At 27.9% G+C, this 22,822-nt stretch overlaps 3 protein-coding genes across 8 annotated transcripts; all 3 read left to right on the top strand.

The window, feature by feature from the left end:
- The first annotated feature begins 61 nt into the window (after window positions 1-61).
- Window positions 62-2,581, top strand: LOC105252910 (putative defense protein 3). Its single transcript, XM_011260567.3, has 4 exons — window positions 62-248; window positions 824-1,048; window positions 1,630-1,837; window positions 2,302-2,581. Exons 2-4 carry the CDS (start codon window positions 832-834, stop codon window positions 2,363-2,365), a joined length of 489 nt encoding a protein of 162 aa, XP_011258869.1. The 5' UTR covers window positions 62-248; window positions 824-831; the 3' UTR covers window positions 2,366-2,581.
- A 1,831-nt stretch (window positions 2,582-4,412) lies between these two features.
- On the top strand, window positions 4,413-9,507 carry LOC105252911 (putative sodium-dependent multivitamin transporter). Of its 6 annotated transcripts, none has more exons than XM_011260569.3 (9): window positions 4,413-4,597; window positions 6,123-6,245; window positions 6,354-6,575; window positions 6,654-6,994; window positions 7,092-7,211; window positions 7,429-7,646; window positions 7,937-8,154; window positions 8,289-8,545; window positions 8,625-9,501. In XM_011260569.3, the coding sequence occupies exons 2-9, from the start codon at window positions 6,126-6,128 to the stop codon at window positions 8,923-8,925; spliced, it is 1,797 nt and encodes a 598-aa protein (XP_011258871.1). In that variant the 5' UTR covers window positions 4,413-4,597; window positions 6,123-6,125; the 3' UTR covers window positions 8,926-9,501. The 6 variants fall into 6 exon arrangements, with proteins under 6 accessions (XP_011258871.1, XP_011258873.1, XP_011258874.1 ...); XM_011260571.3 differs by lacking the exon at window positions 4,413-4,597 and adding an exon at window positions 4,852-5,038; XM_011260572.3 differs by lacking the exon at window positions 4,413-4,597 and adding an exon at window positions 4,854-4,941.
- A 4,312-nt stretch (window positions 9,508-13,819) lies between these two features.
- LOC105252912 (sodium-coupled monocarboxylate transporter 1) lies at window positions 13,820-21,459 on the top strand. The gene is made up of 9 exons (XM_011260575.3): window positions 13,820-14,430; window positions 16,682-17,029; window positions 17,158-17,383; window positions 18,199-18,266; window positions 18,656-18,951; window positions 19,102-19,320; window positions 19,457-19,640; window positions 19,997-20,272; window positions 20,781-21,459. Exons 2-9 carry the CDS (start codon window positions 16,694-16,696, stop codon window positions 21,030-21,032), a joined length of 1,857 nt encoding a protein of 618 aa, XP_011258877.1. The 5' UTR covers window positions 13,820-14,430; window positions 16,682-16,693; the 3' UTR covers window positions 21,033-21,459.
- Window positions 21,460-22,822: the final 1,363 nt, after the last annotated feature.

The following is a 22,822-nucleotide window of genomic DNA, read 5'->3' as shown; positions in this document are numbered from 1 at the left end:
GAATTTGTAGATATGTTTCTAAACGAATAAGGCGGAACCGGTTACATTGACGAAGGAACCGAGTGAAAGTAATCAATTAGCAAAAGCGAATTGAGTACAGTTTTGCAATTCTACGGTAAGATCTCCCCATTTGACTTACCGGCAAGTGATCGTGCACTAGTGCATAGTTTCTTACATGCGTCTCTATCACGAGCATCTCTTTTCTTTATCTTTGCACGATTTTCATATGTAATAACAACCTGTTTCAAGTAAGTTCTTATAATATATTCCATTATCCATAAATTATTCAAGTTATTGTTAATGTAAAAAAATGGCAAAATAAATTTTTCGCATCATTAATTTATCAATAAATCTCTATGATATCGCTACTTATCTTAAATAGTATCTTTTTAATAAAGATAGTTATATTAATGTTATAAAAGTGAAACAAAATTAAATTTTACAGGTAACATTGGAAGGTGATCAATTATATATTGACCAATTATAATTTTCCATTCATAAATATATTAAAATTTTTTTGATAAAAGTAATGATATCAGAAATATGTGTCAAATAAATATTATAAAATTTTCTCTCTCTTTTATTTATTATATTTTAATATTAAAAGTGTTATTTTTTAATGAAATGCAATATATTGTGTGTATATTTGATTTTATTTCTGTATATAATATTTTAATATGATATATAGAGTATTACATATTATGCATAATTATATAATTACTTTGAATATATCTCATTTTGTTTCTTCTATTATACCATGTTTGTTATATATTATTAATAAAATTTGATTACATGTACATATTTTTTTATTATCGAAATGAAGCAAGAAAAATGCATCCCGTCAGATACATCACCATTTTATTCGCATTCGTCGTCTTTTCTTCAATTTCCGTTTATGGCTTTCCGGACGGTGCTCCGGTGGATGCTTGCGTAAAACCACGACCTAATCAACCTTATCACGGCGAAGCTCGTTCGCAGCCTTTAAATACGAGTCCTTATAAAATATTGTCCTCATCGTCGCAGTATGTACCAGGTTCCCAAATCACAGGTAAGTCTATAAATATGTCAGAACTCATCTTATCAGAGTGGACACACTTTGATAATAAAAAAAAAACTGGACACACCTTGACTTTAGAACAAATAGAGATAGGTAGATGGATAGGTAAAAGGTTGAAATTTTGAAAAATTTTATGAGCTATTTTTTTTTGACTAAAGTGGCACTTTTAATTGTAGACCAAAGAAGTAGGGGTAACTTTAAAATCTTAAATAACATAAAAAGTTGAATAGATTCTCATTTGAAAGTACTTTTAAGGATGAGAAAAAAAAATCAATATCATGGAAAAGAGGCAATAATCTATTATTTTATAGGTTTCGAGATGATACATTCAAGAGTCAATAACATATGCATTTTTTTAAGAATTAATTATTTATTCTTAAATTTTGATTTATAAGAAATCTTGACAATATTATAATAGAGAGATATTAACTTTATACTTGTTCAAAATTTACATATGTCAAACAAATATGCGCTACAAATGTGAACAAATATCGATGATAAAAAATAAACTAAATTTGATTTGAATAAATAGTGTCGATTTTTATTGAAATCTTGTCTCGTTTATTTTTTAGTTTCTATAAGAGGAGCCTCATTCCAGGGATTTTTCATACAGGCACGCGATTCTAATACAAACAAATGGATCGGATCATGGGAACAAACACCCAATACAAAAATACATGCTGAATGCAGTGCTGTGACACATGCGGATCCACGTGAAAAAGAACAAGCCACTTTTATTTGGAATGCACCGCCGAATGCACGTGGCAGTGTTTACTTCACGTAAGTGTAATATTTTCGAACAATGGAAATTCTAGAAAAGAAATGCATTATTCATGTGTTTCATGCAATGAATCACTGCAATTACATTACACACAATAGTCTCTTAAAATTTATATTTTCTAAATAATTATCGATTTCCTCTTTATACTTCCTCTTTTTCTAAGTACAATATTACTCCTATATTATAATTTATTGCAAATGCATATATATTTACGTAATTGAAATAATTATTATTTAAGAATTATGTAATATCACCATAGTAACTTCTATTTCATGGTAATTGTGAGCAATATATAATTCAATATATAATTCAATATATAATCAATAATTCAATATATATTCAATAATTTATATGTAATTTATATTACATGTGTCCAAACTTAGATGGTAGAAAATATACATGTATAGTTACATTAAAACGTTTCAATAAATTTATTACAACAATATCTTGTTATTGTTTTCAGTGGGACTGTATTGAAGGACTATGCAACATTCTGGTCTGATCTTGTTTCACAGGTAACGCAATAATAATTCGTTAGCATTTTATCTATCAGCATTCTTAGATGTCGACAAAGTGCATTCCCCAAAAGGATAGATTTCTATCTGTATACTTATATTCAAAAATTCTTTATTATGTACCTTTGTATACATACAATATGTTCAATATATATTTTATATGGATTTTATATTTTTTTACATTATGTGTAATCGCAAAAATGTAATATATTGAAAATGTTTCAAATAAACTACCGCTAAAAGAAATATATTGTGTGTTTATTGCGTGATAATAATTATATATTAAGAGACTTTTTATCATTATTAATTTTGTTATAATAAAAATTATTATGTGACATTTATATATTGAACATGTTTAGTTTCTTTTGTATATGATTTATTTCTCAACAAGTGAAGGAAGTTCTATGATCATAAATTATATGACTTATTTCTTTACACCGTATTTTAAAAAGTAAATTTTTTACAAGTATTGCACGATAATACATAAAAAATGCTAAGTAACGGTTACTAACGATGATAAATAAACGATAATGCATAACGATAATGCATAAATGATAATACATATAACGATAATACATAAAAAATGCTAAGTTACTAACAAAATATGAAACATTCATGAAAATGCATGTCAAATGCGTTCTTCTTACACAACTCGTATTTCAATACTTCTTTCGATAACATTTGCAGCTTCCTTCCACAAACTACCTAATTATTTTAATTATTTTAACACAAGACTTTAGTGACCTTCCTATATTGTCTCCTGCATTTACGTGAATTAATTATGCAGATTATTTCCTTTACATATGTTATCATCTTTAATGAGGTGGTTCCTTGATGATAATCCGGCATTTACCGACATCTATAATTCAAATTGTTTAGATTTCTTTTAATGCAACATTATCTAATACAATGTTCTATACTACATGAGAGGAATCTGTGTACTTACAATTATAGCATCTCTTATCTTATCCGTTGTAATGATAATTATACACAATATCGTCACGTACTAATGGTTTTAAACGCAGTTAATTATGTGTAAAAAAGATTCTGCTTCGAACTTCATTTACAATACAAAATTTGTGATGATGATACTGTAATATTAGCATTAATATTCGTACGATGTAGCTAGAATTTTTAGGAACAGAAAAGTTTAAAAAAAAAAGCTTTTCTATATATGTGCAGAAATAAAATATTCTTAAATAAAAATTATACTTTTTCCCCCTTTCTTTTTTATATTTTTATATCCTTTTTATCTGTTTTATATCTTTTATATTTATATATGTTATATATATTATATATATATATATATATATATATATATATATATAACATATATAAATATAAAAGATATAAAATTTAGAGATATGTATGTATAAGATATTTTTAAAATTGATATGTTAAAATAATATACCATTCAATTAAAATCGAGAAAGTATGTGACTTATTGTAAAAATATCGAATTTTGGAATACTTTTACTTGATGAATCGAGAATTATTATTTCCTTTTTTTTAATAATGTTGTTTACATTTATTTACATTTGTTCAATATTTTATATGATATAAAAAAATTAACATATCTTATATATAATTTATTAATGTAGATTTTGATGCATCAATTTATTCTAAAAAAAAACTGGTTTAAATAATTTACAGTTCACAATTTTCCCTCTCTCTCTTTCTCTCATGAATTCAATTAAATGCATTCCGTCAGAAATAGACATTGAATGGAATTCACAACGCAGTTATTAAATTCTTGATCCTCGAAATGAAAATTTCACTTAGAGATCTTTTTAATTTTTTTGTTCAAGATTTTTAAAAAATATAAAAATATAAAAAAATATTTTGACAATCATGTACATCGCATTACACAGAATTTTGCCTTATATCGGAATAAATCTATCCACGTATGAATTTAATTATCTATTTTTTCCGCAAAACAGGAAAGATTTAAAAGCGTAAAAAATCATTAATGATCTAATTTACAAAAGACTCGCTCTTTGCGTTTTCTTTTATGATTTCCCGGGCTGATCAGCAGTCCGCCGAACCGTTCCTGATGTCACGACCGAGTCTAAGCTCTAAACTCAATTCACGAAGTTTCGGCTCAGAAACGATCGAACCATCATGCGGAGCGTGCGCGAGACGTTGGACTGATAAAGAAGAGTATTTTATCACGATACGTTCTTTTGCGCTTGGTAATCGATCGGAGACAGTCGGATAGAACGTGACTTGGATTTCTATCGAGCGGTAAGTCGTTGATGATTTTGTGACGCGCTAATCATTATTTAAAAAATTTTCAACTCTATATTTCGCGTATATCATGACGTCATGGACCATGTGCTTAAACTCTGTGCATACAAGTAAAGTCGATATCACATATGTGTGACAAATTTTTTAGACACGTTGATTGGCTGCGGGATAAAAAGTTTCTAGATTCAAAAAATTATTATCCCGCAGCCAATCAATGTGAAAAATTTGTCGTACGACAAATGTAATATTGGCCTAGTGCCATAATTATATGTCAAGGGAGATAACAAATTTTGTGGTCTTTTATCCTTTTCGGAACATACTGCGCATCGTCAATTCTACAAGTACGTCAGCAAAAATTTATCCTCGAGAAATCAGTGAAATGTATACGTTGTTTGCTGAATCGGTTTAAAATAATCTTTCCGGATTAAAAACGCAAAGGTAGATAGCTTCGGACTGTACAAAACAAGGATAGATTAACCTCTCTCGATGCGCTGCATTATTGTGGCACTCGTTCCAATGTGTATAGAGCTCAATAACCGCGTGGTATATTGATGTTCTTCAAGAATCGGTGTGATCGATTAATGACGGCCTTTTGTGATTAATGACAGCTGACGCGATTAATGGCAGCTGACGCGATCGAGCGGCGAAGTGGACGGACACGAGGCGCGACTCACGTGTGCGAGATACTCTCGTTTTCTTGACATTTTCTGTCATCAAATGAGACGACAAAAATCATTGATATCGTTGCGTCATCATTTACGAGCAATCGTGCGTAAATTGTTTGCGATGCGCGAATATGATACGGGTCAATAAAAACACGTGTAGCGAGCTAGTAACTTAAAGTAGCGACGTGACTTACTTGTTACTACTCCTTGCGTCTCTTCTATGTCCTACGTGTATTATGAGAGAAAAAAAAGGTATATCGCAAAAGTGTTAGCTAGATTAGCTAGATTATCGCGGGGGAGAGGGGAGTATCAATTGAAAAAGTCAATAATTAAAGAAGAGATAATTTAGCATGATTGTGGGATAACGGTAAATTTGATAAAGTGCCTTGTTTTGCAAGCTGATCGTCTAAATTGAACCAAAGATTATATCTAAAAATATCTTCCAGGTAATAAATATATGTATGCATTTGTATTACTTTAATTTTCTATGCTGAGTATGTTTTCCTGGAATAAAGCATTCAGCTTTTATAAGTATTATTTCAGTCTGGATATAAATATAAATTGGAAGATATTGTCCGTAGCATTACATAAACTAAACATATACGCAACTTGCTGCCAATTTTATATATAAGTTAACACACTTTACAAAAACATGCTACAAATAACTTTATGGAAGAATTTTCAAATTAAGATTCTTTTAATTTTTATTTTATACGTCTAATAAGTCATTTTTATTTCATAAGATGTAATTGAATTTTTATTTCATATAGATGTAATTGAAGAAAGAAAAAGGTTATATATTCTTTTTTTTTTTAATTAAACAATGAGAATTATAACTTTAATTTGGTAATTTACAGATCATGGCAGATATAAATATCTTAGGATGGGCAGATTATCTTGTTATAGCAGTTATGCTATTCATAAGTATTGGAATTGGTATTTATTATAGATTCAGTGGAGGACGTCAGAAAACTATGGAGGTATGCAGTTATCGAGTATTATTGATTCTTTTTCGAAGAAAGTTTTTTAAAAATAAAGTTATTTTTTCTTCAGATATTTTGTTATATCGCAATAATATTTTTTTATAGGAATATTTTATTGCAAGTCGATCAATGAGCATTATACCTGTTGCTGTTGCTTTAGTGGTATCTTTCATGTCTGCTATTACATTGCTTGGTGTATCCGCTGAGAATTACACATATGGGACACAATTTGTTGTAATAAATATATCATATTTAATAGGCACTCCATTTGTATGCTATGGATTCTTACCAGTATTCTTCAAATTACAAGCAACCAGTGCCTATGAGGTCAGTTATGTGAAATTCAATAAATATTGTAACAATTATTAATTGTTATAACATATTTGAAAGTATTATTTATTTTAGTACTTAGAAAAGCGTTTTGGAGTAAAAACTAGGATGATGGCTAGTTTTGTTTACTGGATTCAACTACTTTTATATTCAGGAGTAGTACTTTATGCTCCTTCTTTAGCGTTGGAAGCAACAACGGGAATTTCTAAAACTGCCAGTATTATTATTATTGGTCTCGTCTGTGCTTTTTATTCGAGTATAGGCGGCATTAAGGCTGTGCTGATAACCGACGTATTTCAAGCTTTACTTATGTTTGCTGCGGTATTTGTTATTATTGGCATAGCCGCGACTGAGGTAGGAGGTTTAGAACAGATATGGGAAATAGCGAAGCAGGGACAACGTATCGAATTTGATAGGTATTAAATTTACTGTTCTATTAAGTATAAATGTATTGTTGGATTGTAATACTCTTTATTACATCTGTATATATTTATAGCATTTATATTGTTGCAGCATTTCTCCGGATCCAACAGTAAGACATACCTGGTGGTCTCTTATCATTGGTGGTTTATGTACATTCTTATCGATTTATGGAGTGAACCAAGTACAAGTACAACGTTCGTTAACTGTAAAGTAAGTTCTTTAATATGTAATTTAAGCAGCAGATATTAATAATTATATTAAAGTTTTATAATTTATAATGTATGTGAAATATTAATATACAACATATTAAGTAATTTTTGTTTTTATTTTGTTAATATATTTGACTAAATAATTATTTTTATAACACCTCATTTATTAATGAAATTAAAATTTTTAAAAATATTGCATCGAATAAATTTTGTTCTAGAAATATCCAGGCTGCACAAAAAGCTTTATGGTTGTCTTGGCCTATTCTGTCAATTCTTTCGATCACAACTTGTTTCTCAGGATTAGCAATATATAGTAAATATCATAATTGTGATCCACTTCTCCAGAAAAGGATTTCTTCACCTGATATGCTCATGCCATTATATGTCATGGACACAATGTCCACTCTACCTGGTTTGCCAGGTCTTTTTATTGCAGGTAATATATTTCGGATATATTTTTATCAAGTATTCTATTTTAAACTTCTAGAAACTTGTAGAAATTATACTTACACAAAAATGATTATAAAAATAGAAACATTTAAGAGCACAAATGTCTAAATAACTTTATATAAATATAATTTTATGTAATATAATTTACAATTTATCAATCTTAAGTTACTCTCTTTTTCTCTATAGTATATAATTAGTAATAAGTAAAATAGTATATAATTTTGAAACAACTATATAGATATATTTACAATGTTAATCTGAAATATTTAATTCTAGGTATTTTCAGTGCAGGACTCAGTACAATTTCTGCAGCATTAAATTCTCTGGCAGCAGTAACATTAGAAGATTACATGAAACCTATATATAGAAAGTATACAAGGAGAGAATTTTCTCCTACAAGGTCAACCACCATTGCTAAAATACTTGCTTTTGTGTTTGGCATTATTTCTATTGCTTTGGCATTTTTAGCGCAGTTATTAGGCGGAGTACTTCAAGTAAGTCGAGAAAAATCATGAAATTATCAAGAAAATCTTCTAGAGATAAATCAAGATAATAAGTCTAATTCATTATTATTGTTTATGTATAAATGCGTTTAAATTTGTCATTAACGAAATGTATTTTATCATAGGCTGGCTTAACCATTTTTGGAGTAGTCGGTGGTCCATTATTAGGTGTTTTCACACTTGGCATGGGCACCGAATCAGCGACAGAAGAAGGCGTAGTAATAAGTACTCTCACGGCACTTACGTTTTTATTTTGGATGGCTTTCGGTCAACCGCGTCCAATGCCACCTATGTTACCAACGACTATTAAAGGCTGTGATATGAATAATACGCTCACGAATGCAACAGTATTCGTTTCACAAAATGTTACAAATGTTTTCAAGTGAGTAATTCACTGAATAATCGCTAAATTAATGTATGTAAGATATCAACATTTAAAGCGTTACCATATTTTTTTTCAGAAGCACTGGCGATAGTTCCTACTTTTATTTGTATCGTATTTCATACATGTGGTATGCTCCTCTTGGATTTTTAATAACGTTTATTCTTGGTCTATTTATCAGTGGCCTGTTTCGTTTGTTTATCAAAGATCAAAATGATAAATTAGATCCTAATTTATTCTTTCCTGTGATAGCGCGACGTATATATTATAGGCGACGTAAAGATATAGCGATCGATGATACAGCAAGTTATGCATTAGAAAGTAAATATTCTTTTAACAATACGATTCAGAAGAATGACAGTGTAGTGGTAAAAGTATAAAAATTTAACAATGCATCATTTACAAAGATTAATAGGTATTAGACATTCCATATCAGAAAAATATGCGAGAAAATAACATAGAAATGAAAAGATTACATGAGATATTATGAAGGGATATTTTTTATTATATTTGTAATAAAAAAATAAGATCTATTGTGCAAAAGTATAAGTAATTCAGTATGTGAGAGAATTTTCATAAATGTGTATTAATCACATTTATTTCTAACATAACACTTTTACATAAAATTAAATAATTTTGTGTATTGCAACAAATTTCTTCCATGTTGCATTTGCACTGCCGGTTTCTGCTGACTATAAATATAATTTTTATAAGTACAATTGCATTATACAGTGAAACATATCTGTTCGTCTGCTTGAATTATAATAGCTTAGTTCTTTTTATATATATTTATAAATATACTTAAAGGAGAATTAGGGAATTAGGGAAATGTTGACAATATATTAGATAATAGAAAGAAGGCTATTTTTTTAAAACATTATATATGTAATGGCGGCTGTAACTAACAAAATTTCCGAAAGAAAAAAAATAAATTATATATTTGATGTGTGTTGTGTTTAAGTATAGCTGTTAAACATTTTAACAAGAATTAATATATATTAATATGTATGTGTATATATATATATACTATGTATATATACATACATATATATATATATATATATATATATATATATATATATATATATTCATGATAGAATTGTTAAGCTAAGACATTGTTATTTCTACAAAATAATTGCAAGAGTTGTTTATTTATATTTTTTATTGTTAAATATTTAAAATATTATTTTAAAATATTATTTTAAATATTCAAAATATTGAATCAAGTATTAATTTTGCAAACATTTTGAAGAAAGAGGAGAGAAAATTTACAAGTTTCTGAAATGATGTTTTATGATTTAAAAGTGATATCTATAAATGTTGTTATACAATATACTATGTTTGTTCATATATATATTGTAAAATTTCAGAGAGATACATAACGAAATATTTTATAGGTACTTAAAAAAATAATGAAACAATTATATATATAATGATATGTATGTCAAGAGTGCAGTATTTATTTAAATAAATAATTTTTATTATATTAAAAGTACTATCGCTGAACTGTAAAGGTATTCATTTTACTTATTTAATTAAATATAAAAAATATAAAAAGAACGTGAACTATATTATTTCATATGTTATTTTATGTATTTTATTCAACTTTTAGCATTTACCAAGCGAGATCATCTAATTACTTAATATTTATATATAATAATTTTAATTGCAAATTTTTTCAAAAATTTATATTTGATATTTTATTGTATTAAATAAAGGTCCTAAAATATTCGATAATACTAATTAAATTTATTATTCCAATTTCGTTATAAAATCCATGGATAAGAGAATATTCATTTTGAAATATTTAATGAAAATAGAAAAAATTCTATTTCTCAAGTGTCTTGAGAACTTTAATTTTAAAATTGGCGACTTTATCATATTTATAATGTATAACTTCCTTTTAAGGTTCTCTCCACTATACTTAAGTGGATGAAAGAAAAAAATCCGAGATTGTATTAAAAAAAAGAGAAGGGGGAGAGGAAGAAACCAAGGTGGCCACGCAAAAGCTTCTGGTTCGTTTGGATTGATACGCCAGATTGAACCAACGACGGTCAGTTGAAACCAGTTTCAATTTATGCGACTCCGTTGGATCGCTGAGATCTCTCGGAGCTCTCTCTGTAGGTCCTTTTTAATTGTTTTTCCACTGAGATACGCGTCTTGTGCGCGGGTCTGTAGTACAACGCCTAATATCTTCTTTTCCTAGATGGAATGGCTGGGGACTATTCGTTAATGATCAATTAAGTCATCAGTGGGGGTATTGCAAGGTCCATGCCGCTTCATCATTGTTTTCTGTCAAAAAATATCAAACATCTAATGATTATCCTTGATGTGCACTCCTGAAGCACTCTCTCTTTGATTTGGCAATGCGTTCGGTTTTGCAATTTTTTTCATTGCAGTATTATAATTTAAAAAATATGAAAACTAATAAATAAATTTTTCTTATTACATTTTACATACTCGCAGCATGTGAAATAATCTAATTCTCATACTCATTTTACAAAATTAAAAAGCTAAAAGAGATATTTCTGAAACTGGATTTCTTAATTATACTATCAAGATCATAAATAAGAATCCTAAATAAGAATAATTTAAATTTTTTTCTTAAATCCTAAGTATTATCTAAAAATTGAAAATACACATAAATATATTGTAATATGAATACCCAGGTAGCAGAGTGACGTTAAATGACATCTTAATAACGTTTTAATGACGTCATTGTACGTCATTAAGACGTCTGGAGACGTCATCTTGCTACCTGGGTATGTATATATACATGTATATATTGTAAATTGAAAATACACATATATATTGTAAAATAAATTACACTAATTGAAATATGTGTCATTATTTAAAAACAAAATATACATCGAGCTCTTTTTCTCTTTTGCTCAGTTTTCTTATTATTTCTTATTATTTCATGAGGTAAGAACTTTTTCCTCATTTTCACTTTCTTTCTATATTGTTTTTGATAACATTAGATTGTCTTTGACTTTCGATGACAATGGTTCTTTGTGGATATGTACATTCGATTTAAACTCCGAAATTAAATTATTTTGTGTAATATAGTTTCATTTAAAAGTGAGATGATGAGATTAACAGTTTGTTTTCAGATAATATACATGATAATATACATGTTTTTCTTGTAATGTATTAATTTTAGTGTCAAATCTCTCTCGAATTCGGATGATTCGGTTGATGTAACATGATCTATTACAATAATTTTGGCTTTGAACTTCGATTAATTTATTTTCTTACAAAAAATAATTCTACAATTTTGCGACGCATCATCTATGATTAAAATTTTTTTACAAAAGGTATGTAATAATCAGTAAAAATTACAAATATGTCATATTATATTTATATTATTAAATTTTAGAAACAAAATTTTTTAATGAATTAATATATTCGATGTCTCTTTAGAAGAGATTTAATAGGAGTTTATTAAATTTTACCCTTTTTCAATTTACAAATTTTTGGCAACTAAAATTTTATTTTACCATTATAATAAATTTTATTTGAATAAGATTTGAAAAACGCATAACACATGTGTGAATAGCTCAACAGTAAATAATTGGATAATTAACATCGCAATGTATTGCAATTCATTTTTTATAATTACAATTAGTCATATCCAAGGAATCGTGACATAGTTACTCACGCATAGAAATACATTGAATAAAACTGCTTACTACTCTTCGTCGATTTTAATCGGTATTATCTAGTTAAATCTGCACATGTTGTGTATGGACAGGATATTCCAGAAATTGTGCGTTTTTTATGCGAAAAAAATAGGTTTTAGGTCTTAAAAATAGGTTTAGTCTTAAAAAGAACAATCTAAAATATGATGATGCTTTCAATGTAACGACAATCAATGATTTTTTAATCACGAGCGTATTTTTTTAAAATAAAATTATTTAATTTTTTTTTAGAAGAATAAAGAATTTATATTCTTATAAAATAGAAAAGAATGCAAACAGTTTTAAGAATGCATCCTTGTATACGTATTTTCATACAAAAAACGAGTGTTAGATATCACATATAATATTATCATAATGATATATATTTTATTATGTTCATTTACTGTCGTCATTCAAGGTGAATAATTAATTAGTTAGATGATTGACTATGATTTCAGTTTCGATTAATGTATGTCAATGCATAATCGTGCAAATCTGTTAGAAATTCCCGTCTACCTGGTTTGTTTATCATCCTGTAAACCGTAACCGGTTAGATGTGGACTTAGCTGGATTCTCAACGTGATTTTCGTGCTACGAGTTATATTGAAGATATACGATTGACTTCCTGTATTTGCTTTTATCAGCTATTAGACGAATGATTGATAATTGACCGTGATATCACACGAAAATTATAGCGAGATATTTAAAGAAACGAGATTGTAATTTTCAATTATAAAATGATATTAATAACCTCTCCAAGGAATTAGAGAAAAAGGGAGAAAAGGAAGATAAATAAAAATCGAATAAAAAGAAAAAATTATCTAACACACACAAATCTAAAAATACTAAAGCAATGTTTAAACATTTTTTTTGTTTTATATTTTCTATATTTACAACTATGCTTTTGAATATAATTCAAGGCTTTATATATATTAGAATATAGTATATAGGACGTATCCATATACCATATCCTGACCATATCCTGCTCTTTTTGTTTTGTGCTCTTTTTTTTGCTTCGTGTTCTTTTTATCTTTTTGTGTCTTTCGTATTATTTTCGTCATGCAAAATAAATCACATAGGATGGAATTTTTTATAGAATCAGATATTCATCACACAAATCTATATAATTTAAGGCTATATTTTTTGACAAGAATCCGCTATTTGACAGTATGTAATCACGCTTATGTAATTTGAGGAATGAGTTTAAATATATTTTTTCATTTCGTTTATATTATAAACGAATAATATATTATAAAAATTTCGAACAAGATACTGTAGAATATGATAGTGTTTATGTAATACTGTTTTTTATTATTGATGCAATTTAATAATTAATTAATTTTAACATTTCTTCTATTTCTATGTTGTACACATCTATATGCGAATAATAAATAACATCTTTTCTTTCTTATAGAATGAATGCAATATAATGCAAAATTATTAAGTTTTATCAAAAGTTTTATTACTTTATATTTAATCTCATTCTATTATTTCATCAAAGTTAATTTTTAACTATGTTATATTTTTAAATCATGCATAATCAATTGCATAATAATAAACAAATATAACTAAAGGGAAGCATAGAAAATACGCGATTTACGAATTTGATTGAAGGAATGATAAGGTTACAAACATTCAAAATTTCAAAATCGCATATGAGTGAAGGCAACGTATAAGGTCAATTACGCAATCGATGAGATTTGAATGGCGAATGATTGTTATGATTTTGGTGTGTTTTACATTGAAACCGGTTGCGTAGTAGTAGGGGGATGATGGCTCGTATAAAGGCACACACGTGACAATTAAAACGATCAGTCTCGAGATACCGTTCTCCGTTTAATCCGTCGATTTTTGCTGCGTGAAAACCAACTAAGAGGGCACTAAAGTGGAAGTTGAAAGTTCAAAGCGCGCGAAAATTCTGCCATTCTAAATAAAAAACTGAAAAACTTTCAAAAACATCTTTGAAAAAACAAGGGACGAACGGACTCTTGCGAAAGAGCGAGTTTTCGATCAAAGCGAGCTTTTTAGCCGATCATATATGCGTTACATTAGGAAAACGAGCAAAATCATTCAACTACAATTTCGCACGTTTCTATCGGCTGGCACTCGAGATTAAGGCGTGATTAGTCATTAGAATCTTTTGTATATACATCTTTTCAAAAATTGGTGATCCGTTCCACATCTTGAAAGAAGTTATTAAGAGAGGTAAGATTTTTAAAAAATCCCATCTAATATTCTCTAAAAATAAATTAAAGAAAAGTTTCCGCTTACAAACTACAAATATATGTAAATTTTCAAATTGCCAATCGCTTACTTCTTCACTTAATTATTGTTGATTTATTCTGCATGATGAGGAAAGTATAATTTTATTTAAATTTCATTTAATTTCTGCATGATATTGAGATTTTCGCATTTATAGAACTTCACGATAATAAACAACTCTAAATTTTTTATTTATTTTTTATTTAATTGTTATATGTCCTATTTTTAAATTAATTTACATATTTCGATATTATTAATTTCTAGATAAGTATAACAGATGTAATTTTTTTATGAATATAATACATTTACTGTTTTATATTTTAAATATGAATATGCAATAATAAATACGTTAGTGAAAAATATGATAACACACCGCTTATTATTAGTTGAGAATTTTGATTATAGGGGACATAAGAAATATTTCGAGTAATCAAATTTTTTATTATCTATTACAATAACTTAGCAAACAATTAGATACTAATGATTAGTTATCGTTTTATTAAGATTTTATAATTAGAATTTAAAAAATTAATATGTATCAAATAAAAGTTGATTCTATTTTTACATGATTAGTTAATATCAAATATAGAGTACTCTTAAATCTGAAATCATTTTATCTAAAATCCTTCTAATATTAAATTCAATTATTTTTCAATTATCCTTAACACTTTAATTATTTTAATTTCGATTTTTTTATTAAAATTTTGTTTATTGTTTTCTTGACATGCATTAAATCGTAGTCACATTATGTCACATGCATTAAATCACTATGCTAACTAGTTCTAGCTAGCTAATTAAAAGTCTAACCGATTTAAACATTATTTTAATAATGATTGAAAAATAGAAGAATACATGGTAATGATGCTATCGATAGTTATGTCGTCAGTTATTGTCCACACGATAACGCGCAGATTGTTAAATAATAGAAATTGGATGCAAAAGGTCGATTAATATGTTCCATTTTATTGCTGACTTGTTTATGCAACGATTAATAATCATTGGGCAATCGATGGATGTTCTTTGACAGAAATTCATTCTATATCAATCAATTTTCTCGCAGCCTTCCTTGTTAATTTATATAATAGTGCAATTTTATGTTCGTCTTTATAGGAATTTATGATCATTAATTTTATTTATATAATATTTAAAAAATTGTAGAGTCATGAAAGTAAAAAAATTTTCATGACTGGAACTTTGAAGATGAAAATTAATAGCAAAATATTATTCGTCAATTAATTTAGATCTTACATTAATAAAATTTTAATTTGCTACTTTTTGTTAAGATATCGCGCGTGTAAACTCAAAACTTGAAAAGTTACGAACAAATAATTATTTATTTTGAAATTTCAGTAAAGAATTTTTATTCTAAATTTTATAAAACATTTCCTCCTTCATCAACTATAAATCATCTTATGATATTTTGTCCTTATAATTCGATATTAGTTTTATAATTATAACTTATAAGAATAATGGTATGCTTTTCGATATTTTTTAATACTCTATAAATTTTTCGCACCATTGATTAATATCACTTGATACTTTGAATTAATTGATATTTCGATTAAAATTATACCAATAACGTCAATGCATTGCCACGATATATATCTTCGATAAGATCCATAGAACACAAGGTGACTGATGTCAAGTGAAAGAACCAATTGAGATGGTATCATATATATCAATTTATGTGAACATCGTTAAAGTACCGCAATTATATTGTTGGACAATTTTCCGGAACGTACTATATTGCACTTAATATATTAATAACTCTTACATTACACAAATAATTTTTAGAAGCAAGTCTTCCTTTAACAGTTTAGTTTTAATATATTTAATATATTTAATATACGTTTCAATTGGATATATGTCTTTCATCAATGTAGAATTGAACTTTACGACACAATTTGGTAATATTTTTTAATTTTTTTTAAATTTTTATATTTTTAAATCTCTGCAACATAAGCCTCAAACAAAAGAAATAAAATCCGATTAAAATTATAATAAATCAGAAGAATAACTTTTTATCATGTTAATTCATAAAAACTTTTTGTTCCTATCACTTCCGACAGGAATTATTACATATTTTACCACCATAAAAATTATTTTCAATACTATTAAAGAGCAGAAAGTAAGTTTGTTACTTACTTTTTCCTATGCTGTATATAGTTAACAATATATGAAAAATGATTGGCAGATACTTGCGAAAATGCGACGGCATCTCTTCGTCCTGTTTCTCTTCCTGTCGGCCTCATCCGCGGAGCAGCGGCGCAGTGTTCAAAGCAATGAGGAGAAATGTCGGGAGGATCATCCTATTTTGGTCAATTATTTTTCATGGGCGGATTACACCGTGCTGGCCACGATGTTGTTAGTCTCGTGTCTGATCGGTACTTTCTACGGTTTCTTTGCTAAGAAGCAGGAGACTAGCCAGGACTTCCTTTTAGGAGGCTCCACCATGGGCACGTTCCCCACGGCGATGTCACTGGCCGCTAGCTTCATCACGGCTATCGAGCTTCTGGGAAATCCTGCGGAAATGTACGGACAGGTGCGACGATACGATATATCGTAAGCGGAAACTCGATATTTCTGAAAAGAAAAAAGAGAAATGTGTTAGAAAAATAGAATCTTTCTTGAAAATTATTTTTTAAAAGGCATTTCTATTTGTCTATTTAGGGTACTCAATTTTGGATGACTTGTGTCTCTTTCATACTTGTGGTGCCGATTACCTCTACTTTGTATCTGCCAGTATTCATGAAATTAAGGCTGACTTCGAGCTACGAATACCTGCATCTTCGCTTCAATCAGCATTGCCGATTGCTCGCGAGCGCGCTGTATATGTTGCAAATGGTATTATACACGTCAGTGGCTGTATATGCACCTGCATTGGCATTAAGTCACGGTGAGTGATGACTGAAATTATATTAACAGTTTACAATCGTGTTAGATTCTAAATTACTGCTGCGGCAAAAAATAATACGATGTATCAAACTAATTATAATACAAGCGCAATTTTTTATTTTTATTCTTATTTTTAAAACAACGATTAAACCACTTTTTGTTTTATAAACGTTTGAAGGAACGTTTATAACAGTTATAATATGCACTTCAGTGATAAATAGAAAATAATTGAAATAATTGCGAAAATTATGAAATAACGCGAATATTTTTTGCAAAATAATGCATATTAAAAGTTCCTGATGATTTACTCGAGCACTTAATTCGTTAAAAAGTGGCTGCGGAGCGACTTTTTGCTTAAACATATTTTCTAGTAAACATTATAAATGTTATATAAAAGTAATAAGATAAAATGTTATAAATAACATGCATAAGTATTATTGATAAGTTACTGATTATATAATTTTCCATTCGTAAATGTAACATGTTATATAATATATTTTATATCATTGTTACATTATATTCTATATAGAATTAGTTCATATAAAATATTGGTCATATATGGAGTTGATGAATAAATAAAATAAATTACATTTCTTACTTCGACGTTATATTACTGCAACAAACAATATTTACTGGGTCAAACTCTCGAAACTCTTCTCGTTATTGGCTTCATTATAATATAATTACACTGGAATATACGAGTACATTTTTATTATAGTTTATAAGCAGTTGATTCCTTAATAATCTCACAATCAAAAATGTAATCCTAAAAATTCAATGATACTAAAACGATAAACGATATTCTTTCATTTGCAGTCACGGGCCTAAATACCTACATAGCCGTCACTCTAGTCTACGTAGTTTGCATTTTCTATGCATCACAGGTTCGTAATTATTATAATTAAATAATATTTATTATTACATAGATTTAATAATATAACAATTATAAAAGTGCGATAATTATTATATACATTGAAAAGTAATATATAATTTTTTATTATATATATAATATAAATTAAAATTATAAAATTTCTATTATATATTTTTTTCTATTATATATATAATAGAAAATTTACATAATATTTTTTATCTATATTTTATTTTGTGAACTTAATAGAAAATTATATTTTCTACAATATATATATATATATATATATATATATATATATATATATATATATATATTGTTTGTTTTACGTAATAATTATATATATTAATAATAATTAAGTAATAATTATAATATTAAAATAACATTCATTTGTTATTACAATAGGGTGGTATGAAAGCTGTAATAATGACTGATACTTTCCAAGCCGCCGTTCTTATGGGCTCATTGTTCCTTATCTTGGGTTATGGATTGTCGAGGGCTGGTGGAATTGCGTTCGTTTGGCAGGAGAATATGGAATCTGGCAGGATAGAATTCTTCAACATGGATCCCAGACCCACAGTGCGACACAGCTTCTGGAGCGTTGTCATTGGAGGTACTTTTTATTGGACCACCATGTTCTGCAGCAACCAAGCGTCTGTGCAAAAGTATCTCAGCGTCGAGAACATCTCGCAAGTAAGGATGTAAGTGTTTGTCCGAAAGACAATAACATCTCGCAATAATGCAGGAACTTTGGCTAAAAACCTGTTTGATTTATTACATCAAATGTCAATCTTATTTATTATTGTTTCATCATTTATGTAAGTATATATGATGTAATTACCGCATTACAGAGCGCTGTGGGTATCTTCGTTTGGCATGATCCTAATTTATAGCATCAATTTTCTGACTGGAATGGTGCTGTACAGCACTTACAAAGACTGTGATCCTTTAACCGCCAAATATATAAGCGATCAGGATCAGATATTACCACTGTATGTAATGAATATTTTGGGAAGCCTTCGCGGAATGTCCGGATTCTTCGTCGCCGGTATCTTCGCCGCGTCTCTTGGGTACGTAAGCAATGGCTGAGAGATGATCGAAAATTTCTCCAACGAGAGAGATGTATGCTTGTAAATTTATTCATCTCGATATAATTTTCTAAATTCATTAAATTGGACTTGCAAATAATTTCTGGAATTATTTCAGAACTGTCGCGAGCGCTCTGAATTCTTTAGCGGCGATTACCTGCGAGGATATCTTTCGTGGACTCTTTCAGATAGATTTGCCGGCAAGTAAAGGCGCGATTTACGCCAGATGGATCAGCATATTTTTCGGAGCTCTTAGCTTTGCGTTGGTCTTCGTCGTGGAACAATTAGGTGGCGTTCTACAGGTAGATTATATATAGATTTTACTGTATTGTTTGCAGATTTTAATTAATAACAATAATTATAATATTAACAAATTAATTAAAAATTAAATATTAATAAATAATATTAATAATAATATTAATAATAATAATAATAGTAGTAGTAGTAATTAATCATAATTTGCATAAATATAATTTTTAAAGAATACAACACAAATCTTATAAGCATGCTTGTAATTTTTTTATTATTCTATGATTCAATACTATACGATTTAATATCTTTCATTTTTACATGCTATTTTATGTGTTTTTTCTTATCTTATCGTATATCGCTTCGTAACTTGTATGTTATTCACCGAAAACAGATCATTCATTTTTAGGTTGCATTGTCTTTCAATGGTATGGTAGGCGGTGTGACTTTGGGATTATTCTCCTTGGGCATGTTTGTGCCGTGGGCTAATGCTAAAGGAGCAATAATAGGTGCCATCACGAGTCTAATAGTAGTGCTGTGGATAGGATTAGGCGCTCAAGTTGCGGCTGTAAGTCAACATATCCATTTAGATAGTAAAAACATCTCAATCGCAGGCTGCCCTTGCATAAATGAGACCATCTCTAATCAATCCGAATACAAGGATGAAGTTTCGTCTATATATAAGGTGAGATTTACCCGAAAATATAATTTTTTTAGTGTGGCTCTCATATTAAAAAAATTAATTAATTAAAATACAAACAATATTAACTACTTCAAAATTAATTGCTTAAAAACTTAATATTACATTAAATTAAATTATTAATTTAAATTAAGTTTGATAGAAAAATGTCTTCTGTGTGAATTTTAATTATAATTAAATGAATTAATGAATTAATAATTATTAATTCATTTCCAATTGAAATGTTATTTAATTAAAAATTAATGCTTTTAAAATATCATTTTACACGTACATTTTTTCTCTACTTTTTTATTTTTGCAATTTTTTTTCATTCATATATGTATCAATTATGTCTATCATATTTTTTTCTATAGTTTAACTTTTATCTCGTATAATTCATTATTGGATTATTTTATATTTGTATTACTTTATGCGAGAGAAATTTATATTCGAGATCACAGCATAAATAGCAAACATGCTGATAAGCATAACAACATTATGATATGGCTTACAGATTAGTTACCTATGGTATAGCACAATCGGCTGTATGTTGACTATAATAGTGGGTCTGGCGGCGAGTTTTGCAACGGGTGCACAGAATCCCACCGATGTGGATCAGGATTACCTGAGTCCGCCGATCGCAGCCATGTTCCGCATGCAGACGAAGCCTCAAGTTAACGGAAATGTCCAGGGTATCACCAACTTTGGTCTCGAGCTGGCGGATGAGTCGCAACGACGTCCGCCAACGTCCGATGTGAAATCCTGAAGAACCTGAAACGGCAATGAAATCATGTAATCGGGTGAAATAGATATCGATAATACAATAATCGAAGTCTAATTTAGCAAGCATTAAAATTGAGTTGGATAGTGAAACATTTATTCCCAAAGGTTTAGCGAACATTCAAATAGCTTTTAATCTTTTTTTTCAGAATTTCATTTTGAAATGGCACAAAAGTTTGATAAGTATTGTAAAAACGTTTGAAAAAGAGAGAAAGAAAGGAAAAGAAAGAAAAAGAAAGAGAGAGAAAAGTACAAATTGTCTTTCAGATTTATGAATTTGAATGAAAAAACTGCTCTCTATAATTTTATAATTTACCACAATTCAAGGGAAAAAATAAAATTTCCCGTAATTATTATATAAAAAAAATACTCAACATTTTTAAACGTAATATTATTGGGATTATAATTTCAGATTTCTGCACTCTATGAATAATTAATTGAATTAATTCTTTATAACAAAATTTCAAAAGTTTCATTTTTTATTCTATCTTCTTTCTTTTTTTATGTTATGTTACTATCACTTAATTTATTTTCACAAAATAAATTAAATAAATGACTAATAATATAATTGATATTACAATATTACTCTTCCGAATTTATTCTATAATTGCATCGTAACATATAAAACAAACGAGATGATAAAAAACCTATCATCTATCTATTGGATCAAATTTTTCACTATTAAATTTGCAACAAATTGAAAAAACTTTACATCTATATTATTTTAGTGTAAATTAAAATAATATCGCATTTTATTTAAATATCTGATTTAGAGAATTTGATTTTTCATCTAAAAGTAATAGTAATAGTACAAAATCCTCTGTGATTCTTCTATGATATTTATCTTTTCTACATTTTTCTTCTTACAATGTGCAATAATAATTATTTGAAAAGAAATGAATCATTTTTATTAAGTATATATTGAAATAAAATCAAAGTCATTTATTTAATGAAATAATAGAAACTAAAAATATGGATCAACAAATATAGAAAAATAACAAATTAAGAAGAGATTTTTTAAGAAGAGATTTTGAGGATAACTTGAAATTAATATAAAATTAATATAATTAATATAAAAATGCAATGAAAAAATGCGATCAAGACGCATGATTTTTTTAGCATATTATATTATTTGGATTTAATATTTCTTGAAATACTAATTATAATTCCAACAATTTTTTTAAATTTTAAGATTACTAATTCACCCAGAGATTATCTGCTTTTAGCAGAGCAATTATTATGTAATTTTATATTTTAAGAAAAAGAGAGAGAATAATTTATGGCTAAATAATAGGAAATCACGCAGGTCGTTTTATTAACTTTTTATTAATTGTTGTAATAAACTCGGTTACAATAATTTTTTGAGCGTTCTGTGTTGTGGATAAAATGGTTGTGCTAATGTACGTTTCGAAGCTAAAGAACTTTTGCTAATTGCATATGTCGTTTACGTTGAAGATGGCGTAAAAAATGGCAGTTCGAAGTTTTATTAAAATCAATAAATCGTTAAACATTATAAATATTTTAGTCAAGGAAAGATTGCTTGAGTTTAATTTTTTTTTTGTTTGAAACGGCCGAAACTTTTTTTAGAATTATATTTAATCGTTCTGTACCTTATGCACAGTGCTTTGCCTTATGAATTATTTTTATATTTTATAGAGATAAGAATTTTCCTTAGCGCACATTATAGACATTTGATTATCCTAGAATACTTTTATTTCTTTTTTTTGCATATAATTTATTAAAGAGACAACGCAAATTTTGCGGATATTCTATAAT

The sequence above is a fragment of the Camponotus floridanus genome, unplaced genomic scaffold, assembly GCF_003227725.1.
Source record: "Camponotus floridanus strain SB8 unplaced genomic scaffold, Cflo_v7.5 scaffold86, whole genome shotgun sequence".
In the NCBI taxonomy this organism is placed as follows: Eukaryota; Metazoa; Arthropoda; class Insecta; order Hymenoptera; family Formicidae; genus Camponotus; species Camponotus floridanus.
Note: the sequence above shows the minus strand (reverse complement) of the source record. Positions and strands in the feature narration are given on the sequence as shown.

Bases quoted from the DNA above. Each gene is read 5' to 3' on its own strand.
- LOC105252910 (XM_011260567.3), top strand. From the start codon at position 832: ATGCATCCCGTCAGATACATCACCATTTTATTCGCATTCGTCGTCTTT. The intron at 1,049-1,629 runs GTAAGTCTATAA...TTTATTTTTTAG, and splicing joins ACCAGGTTCCCAAATCACAG to TTTCTATAAGAGGAGCCTCA. The intron at 1,838-2,301 runs GTAAGTGTAATA...TATTGTTTTCAG, and splicing joins CGTGGCAGTGTTTACTTCAC to TGGGACTGTATTGAAGGACT.
- LOC105252911 (XM_011260569.3), top strand. From the start codon at position 6,126: ATGGCAGATATAAATATCTTAGGATGGGCAGATTATCTTGTTATAGCA. The intron at 6,576-6,653 runs GTCAGTTATGTG...TATTTATTTTAG, and splicing joins AAGCAACCAGTGCCTATGAG to TACTTAGAAAAGCGTTTTGG. The intron at 7,647-7,936 runs GTAATATATTTC...ATTTAATTCTAG, and splicing joins GCCAGGTCTTTTTATTGCAG to GTATTTTCAGTGCAGGACTC.
- LOC105252912 (XM_011260575.3), top strand. From the start codon at position 16,694: ATGCGACGGCATCTCTTCGTCCTGTTTCTCTTCCTGTCGGCCTCATCC. The intron at 18,267-18,655 runs GTTCGTAATTAT...TTATTACAATAG, and splicing joins GCATTTTCTATGCATCACAG to GGTGGTATGAAAGCTGTAAT. The intron at 19,641-19,996 runs GTAGATTATATA...ATTCATTTTTAG, and splicing joins AATTAGGTGGCGTTCTACAG to GTTGCATTGTCTTTCAATGG.